Source organism: Engraulis encrasicolus, chromosome 2 (genome assembly GCF_034702125.1).
Source record: "Engraulis encrasicolus isolate BLACKSEA-1 chromosome 2, IST_EnEncr_1.0, whole genome shotgun sequence".
Lineage (NCBI taxonomy): Eukaryota > Metazoa > Chordata > Actinopteri > Clupeiformes > Engraulidae > Engraulis > Engraulis encrasicolus.
Genome location: NC_085858.1, coordinates 49,975,456 through 49,982,955, shown reverse-complemented (window position 1 = coordinate 49,982,955; position 7,500 = coordinate 49,975,456). Strand labels below are relative to the sequence as shown.

The following is a 7,500-nucleotide window of genomic DNA, read 5'->3' as shown; positions in this document are numbered from 1 at the left end:
ATGCAGCTGATACCCCGCAAGAACGCTCCATAAAGAAGTCCAGTCGCTAGCATAACTAACACGAAATGGATTAAACAACATCACATTATGATCTTCAGGGGAGATTTCGCATTAAGAATGCCAGTATGGAGATGCCTGTAAACGGTGTTCTACTTGGTGGAGGAGTAGCATTAGTTGCGGAGAGAGTAACACGCCGACTAACTACCAACTCGGACTGCTACCAAGTGTGAATTGTGTATTTCGTTTGGAGTTGTGGGACGCTGGGACGCTCGGAACAGGTCAGGTACCGTGAAGACATTTCCTTTACTTTCTGATTGTCTGGACAACCGGTAAGCTGACTGTTGCTCGTGCTAACCGTGATTACCCACGTCACATTCACACACACACACACACACACACACACACACACACGCACACGCACACGTCTCTTCCAGCCAGCCCAGCCTGTCTGTCTGTACCCCTCTTCCCGTCCTTTTCTTTTCTCCTTTGTTTTGGTTAAACCGGTCGGCCTTTTGGGTTTGTGAAAACTTCTGCTACTAGCTAGAATGGCTGTGTTGGAGGCTGTCCTTGTTGTTTCCCAATTTCGGGATATAAATTAAACACTAAATACCGTTTCAAACGCAGCCCAACTGGTGGATTGGTTTTCTGTTTGCTAGTTTCAACATTTCCTTAATAATATTTTGTAGCCCTACACACCAGAGCCACCGTTACAGCAAGTGTTTTCAAGAATTAACAGGTTGGCAACACTTCCAGTCAATGTTTGAAAAGGAGCTCGCCGAGGAATGGACTCTGATGAGATAATTGATGTATATTTAAAGCCAATATGCATCCCTTTGAATTCAGTTGCAGCGCAAATATAGCTACAAATAAGTTAGGTTGGGTTTGCCAGTCATGATTCATGCGTAATAGTATGCGTAATAGTATGACACCGTGATAGTAGGCCGATCCGTGCAAACGTGCTGTGTTTACTCTGAGTTGGAAAAAATAAAATAAATAAGGAACACCTGTATTTTCTTGGGAACACCTAGATTTTCTTTTCTAGCTACGCCACTGCTCAAATCCACCAGGAAGCCAAGACTACTGCAACACAATACCCCAGTCCTGTCATAAAGCATGGTCCCATGAAGGCTGTATTAATTACATCTTTGAGCTTTTACACTCAGCCATTGATTCAAAGTTGGGGCCGGGGACCCCTGGGGGGCCGCGATGGAGTGCAAGGGGGACGAGGAAAGTTGGTAGGAAGTAATAAAATAAATTATTGAGGAAATTGAATAACTAATGTACACCAAAATAAACCAAAAATGAGCTAAACAATATTCCCATTAGTTAATTTTATATATCCTAGTGGGGCACTGACTCACAGGCCTAGACTATGGTTGTGAAAGGGGGTGCACAGGAAAAGTAGTGCGGCACGACCCATGTAAAGGGGGCCTTGGCTGGAATCTACCAGGGTATGGGGGGGCCTTGGCACCGTTAAGTTTGGGAACCCCTGATTTAAGCATCTGTTAATGGCGGTGTTCTGTCGAGATGAGCTGCTTCGTCGAGATGAGCTCCCGGTAGCCTAACTCGACAGTGGCGCCCTATCTATTCATGCTGCCTCGTCGAAATTGGCTACCTTGATTTTCATTCCGTGGAGACGTTTCAATAATTTGCTGACAAAATATTGATTGTTTATTTTACAATTTACAATTTGAACAGCGTGTCTCGTACGTGCCTTTAGACTTTTCCGAAGAAGTTTCTAATAATAGCCAACTCAATAGGCTGATAGCACACAGCTCCTTTGAAAAAAATCTGCAAATATTTAAATCCAAGCTGAACGCTTCTGTTCCCAGGACATGACACGAGTCATAATCTAAGTGAGAGCTTTTGCTTCGCATTTGGTAGGTCTGCACGTTTCGGGCTTGAAGCATGCGGCATAACGCATAAGAGAAGTTTGATGTGACGTCAGGTGTGGAAAATTGCTTGCATTTTCTTAAACAGAGACATCCTGTCTACATTTTTAGATGACATGGGTTAGTTAGGAGAAACAAAACGCAACGAGAGAAAGGCCTAGGTCAGATTTTCTTAAATCATAGGGTTGATTTATTTTTAGATGTGCAGGCTATTTTAGAATAAGTTTAACGCAGGGTAATTTTGCGGAAGGAAATGGAGAGGGTGCGCGCAAAAAATGACTCAGTGTGGTTGTGCAATGCATCTCTCTCACCAGCGTCTGTGGCACGGATTGTCTCCCTGTTCTGCAAACCTTACACCTATTATTTGTAATACCGTTGCTTGCGTTGTTGCAGTTGATATTGCGCATGTTTAAGATCAGCTGTTTGGTAGCTCAACTCGATGGGCAATCAGCCGCAGAACTCGCTGCGTGGAGGTGCGCATGTGTGTGCATGCTCAGTAGCTAAAAGGAGCTCATCTCAACAGGGAGCTCATATCGACAGGACAGCGGAACAGGGGCACTAATCTGTTGTATTGTATCGATAGGGACTTCCCTTGCTCTCACCACTTAACTACAATCCCAGGACCGACTGAGATAAGTAGACAGTATCAAGGCTTTTGTGGCTACGTCGACAGAGATGAAAAACCTCCCACGTGGTACATTCTCATTTAAATGAACGGTCAACTCTTGTTTCTCTCTCTGTCTCCAGCGTGTTCTTAGTGGTTTGGGAATAAAACTGACATTGCAACAGTGGACATGTACTGCAATTTGTTACAGAAACATGTGCTAGACTTTCACTGCGTGCTGGAGTCTGTTTACTGATTCGGTTCTACAGACTTCCACAAGGTGGTGTGTGTGTGTGTGTGTGTGTGTGTGTGTGTGTGTGTGTGTGTGTGTGTGTGTGTGTGTGTGTGTGTGTGTGTGTGTGTGTGTGTGTCTGTGTGTGTGTGTGTGTGCGTGCACGCGCACATGGCTACCAATGCAACATGACAGGGCATGAGACACACATGTGCACATGTGCACGCACGCACGCACGCACAAGCTCTTAAGTTCCACTCCGAGGCTACAATTTTTTGCGCTAACGGTAAGTAGGTAATTGCACTGTTCCCTCAGCGTGGGCTTTGAACCAGGCGCTGGCACATTCCTCACACATCCTCCATATCCACAATACACAACACCACACACACACACACACACACACACACACACACACACACACACACACACACACACACACACACACACACACACACACACACACACACACACACACACACACGGACACACACACACACAGACACACAGATACACACACACACAAGCACACACAAACACACACACGCGCACGCACACGGACGCACACGCACACAGACACAGACACAGACACGTGCACGTACAAGAGACCAAATAAACGACAGAGAGGAGGTGGAAGAAGACCTCAAAGTTTAAAAGTTTGAAAAAATCAAAGGCTGCTGTCCTGTGTGTGTGCTCGTGTGGGTGGACATGTGGATGGATGAATGGCTGGATGGAGGAGGAGGAGGATGGGCAGGATAATGGAGCATCCTGGGAGGGGGCCAGAGCAGGTGTGTGTGTGTGTGTGTGTGTGTGTGTGTGTGTGTGTGTGTGTGTGTGTGTGTGTGTGTGTGTGTGTGTGTGTGTGTGTGTGTGTGTGTGTGTGTGTGTGTGTGTGTGTGTTTAGCTGACTAATGAGTGGGCTGTGTGAGCCCCACTGCTCCTGACGCACCAGTTACCGTAAGTTTGATTTAAAATTGGTTACAATTGTTCAACACATGTTTGTACAATAGGCAATTAAAAAAAACAAAAAAAAACAAAGATTGGTGAACTCCTTTCTAGATGCGTCCTAGCATCTCTGTAAGAGGGTATGTCCGTCCGTCGGTCCATCAGTCCAACATGATCTCCAGAAATTCTGTGCTCCTGGACACGGATGTTAAGGACACAAAATCTGTGTCCTGGAGCACGGATTTTGCCAAAATTCCGTGCTCCTGGACACAGAATTATTTTCCGTGCTGGACACACAGAAGTGCTCTCTATACTCCCACAGCTCTATGTTTCCACAGTCTTGTGTTTTCTCAGGTTTTTTCTAATTTCAAATATTTTGTCTTAAAAACTTATTACATTACACTACATTACATTACACTTAACTGGCACTTTTATCCAAAGTGACATACAGTTATTTACAGGGTATGGGCTACAGTCCCTGGAGCAGTATGGGGATAGTTCCCTCGCTCAAGGGCATTTCAGCCAAGGAGTGAGGCAGGGAGTGCAGAGGTGGGATTCAACCTGTAACCCTCTGATCTAAAGCCCATCTCTTTAACTCTTAGACCACGGATGCCCACTTTTTAATCCCATTTTGATATGAGTGAGGGCCCAGACCAGTCCGAGGTAGTCGGAGGTAATCAGCAGAAGTCGCGGCGTTTAGTCACGACAAGCGACGCAATGTATGTTTTAGGGCTGTCCTAAATTATTATTTTTCTCCCGATTAATCGATCAGCTATTTTTTTCGAATAGTCGATTAGTGAAAAGATTATTTTTTCAAGTACTCTAGCACTTTAATCTTCAAGGATATTGGGAAAAAAGAAAGAAACCGTTAAAATTAAGTCCCTGAGCTCACAATGAGCTTTAATCATGATATTAGCTTATTTACTCTGAGATACAACGTCCAATTCATACGTGCTGGGCAATTTTAGGTTTCAATTAAGTAATAAAAAGCATTAGTAAAGTAAGTAAAAAAGCACTGAATGAAATGAAACGATTTGTCGACTATGAAAATTCTTGTCGACTAATTTTTTAAGTCGATTATTCACGATCAGTCGTGTGAGCCACCCGTTGCCTTTTGTCCTCCCCTGTGTGTGTGTGTGTGTGTGTGTGTGTGTGTGTGTGTGTGTGTGTGTGTGTGTGTGTGTGTGTGTGTGTGTGTGTGTGTGTGTGTGTGTGTGTGTGTGTGTCCTCTACCCGTCGTCTGGTGTCCTGCTCGGTGGCAAGGCTCTCCACACTGATGAGCACCTTCAGCAGCTGCAGGGCCACCGAGCTGCACTCTCCACCACACACATCCAGGAGGCCCGACACGCACTCCAACACCTGCTCCAGATACACCGCCTGGTGGAGAGAGAGATGGAGGGTGAGAGAGAGGGAGAGAGAGAGAGAGAGAGAGAGAGAGAGAGAGAGAGAGAGAGAGAGAGAGAGAGAGAGAGAGAGAGAGAGAGAGAGAGAGAGAGATAGAGAGGTGAGTTTTGTGTGTGTGTGAAAGAGTGAGTAAGTGAGTGAGTGAGTGAGTGAGTGAGTGAGTGAAAGAAAGAGAGAGAGAGAAAGATAGAGAGAGAGAAAGAGCATGAGAGAGACAGAAAAAAATAGAGGGAGAGAAAGGAGATAGAGAATGAGAAATGGACAGTGTGTGACAGAAAGACAGAAAAAAGTGAGAAAGAGAGAGAGAGAGAGAGAGAAGGAGGACAGAGAGACCAAGAGACAGACACAGTGTGTGATAGAGAGGAAAAGCATGAAGACAAAAAGACAGACAGAGAGCCAGAAAGAAAAGACCGAGATGGACAGAGATGGGCATAAAAAGAGAGAGTGTACATCATGTCAAGGAGGGAGATGGAAAGAGATGGACATAAAAAGAGAGAGTGTACAGTACATCATGTCAAGGAGGGTTTCCTCTATTTTCCACTCCGTCTGCATCCCACCTGCTACTTCCATTGCTCACTCAAATGCCACGACATGTTGTCACCTTCAAGCTTTCACTAGCTCTCCCTCCCTCCTAACCCCTTCTCTCTCACTCTCTCTCCCACCCCTTCTCTCTCTCTCTCTCTCTCTCTCTCTCTCTCTCTCTCTCTCTCCCTCTCCCTCTCCCTCTCCAACCCCCTTCTCTTTCTCTCCCTCTCCCTCCCCCCCCCTCTCTAAATCTCTCTCTCTCAAATGCTACTACATGTTGTCACCTTCCAGTTTTCTCTGGCTCTCCCTCACATCTACCCCCTTCACTGTGGCCCTCCCCCCTCTCTCTTTCACTCTCTCCCTCCACACTCACTCTCTCTTCTCTCTCCTCCGTCTCCTCTCAGTCTCCCTCACCCCCTACTCCGTGCGATGGCTGGGACTGGAGGATGAGTCTGTGTCTGTGTATGTGTGTGTGTGTGTGTGTGTGTGTGTGTGTGCTGTGATTTCCATGCTGTCATTGGGAGCGTGGCCCCTCTTCCTGTTTTGCCGCGGCCTGTCATTAAGGAGCGCTGGGACAGCACAGCAGACGCCTCCAGGTGTTGGCACCGAGCATGCCCGAGGGGTGTGTGTCTGTGTGTGTGTGTGTGTGTGAGAGAGAGAGAGAGGGGCGGGGGGGGGTGAGTGAGTGAGTGAGTGAGTGAGTGAGTGAGTGTGTGTGTGTGTGTGTGTGTGAGAGAGAGAGATCATGTGTGTATGTATCCGTCTGTCCCAGGCATCCATTTCTTTCCTCCCAGACAGTTCACTGACAAGGATTCACAACAGCAAGCCAGCACTTGGCATGGAGAGACAGACCTGCCATCATGCAATTAACACACACAGCAGATGATGTTTAAAATGCAAGGAAAGAACACATTGTGGCCCGAGTCAGTCTGGAAGAACTACTCTAAAACAGAGTGTTAGAGAGAGTTAACACAGACAATAGTTACCTCATGGAGAAGTGTTAGGCAGTCAGACTAAACACAGGGGAAGAGACAGGCCAACTCAATTACGGTGTCTCAAATTCATCCGTTCATCCATCCATCTGTTTTTTGTTTTTGTTTTTGTTTTTTAAAAGGTGCACGGTGTAGGATGGTGGCCAGAGAAGGTATTGCAACTGTGCTACCCACTGCCAATTTTGATCTTTTCAAGAATATTTACTAAGTAAAAAAACCTAATATTTAGTAGTATGACCAAAGCACAATAAGTTTAGCACCTAAAAACGTAAAAAAAAATCAAAATGGCCCACAATGGAGGAGACCCCCCCTTTTCATGTACGCAAAGTGCAATTTTTCATTATCAATACTTAGAATTTTATGGTGGTGGTAAGTATTTGTGCAACAGCTAACATTTCTGAAGGGGCAGCATGAATTCTGGAAATAAACTACTAAAAACATGACAGAGTGCACCTTTAAATGCACTTGCACCAAGTAGTCTTCATTCTCTCTCTCTCTCTCTCTCTCTCTCTCTCTCTCTCTCTCTCTCTCTCTCTCTCTCTCTCTCTCTCTCTCTCTCTCCTCTCTCTCTCTCTCTCTCTCTCTCTCTCTCTCTCTCTCTCTCTCTCTCTCTCTCTCTCTCTCTCTCTCTCTCTCTCTCTCACACACACACACACATACACGTCAGGGGTAAGATTATATATTATAGTATATGATGACTACATGTAAACTTGAGAATGACACATGAACATGCATGCATGCAGAGACATGTATGCGCACACACGCACGCACACACACACACACTAGGAATAGCACAAGCCAACAGGCAAATATTACATGCAAGACAACATGCAAGCTTTCCACATGTGTATCATGTGTACACATACTGTACATGCAGACAGCATATACAAACATGCACAAACATACATA

At 45.6% G+C, this 7,500-nt stretch overlaps 1 protein-coding gene across 1 annotated transcript in view; it reads right to left on the bottom strand.

Annotated features, from left to right (window-relative positions):
* LOC134464991 (dynein axonemal assembly factor 5-like) overlaps positions 1–7,500 on the bottom strand; it is an 87,067-nt gene that overhangs the window by 52,078 nt on the left and 27,489 nt on the right. Inside the window, exon 7 of the mRNA XM_063218367.1 lies at positions 4,904–5,047. Within this exon, the coding sequence (XP_063074437.1) occupies positions 4,904–5,047 (144 nt within the window). The remainder of the gene's footprint in view (positions 1–4,903; positions 5,048–7,500) is intronic.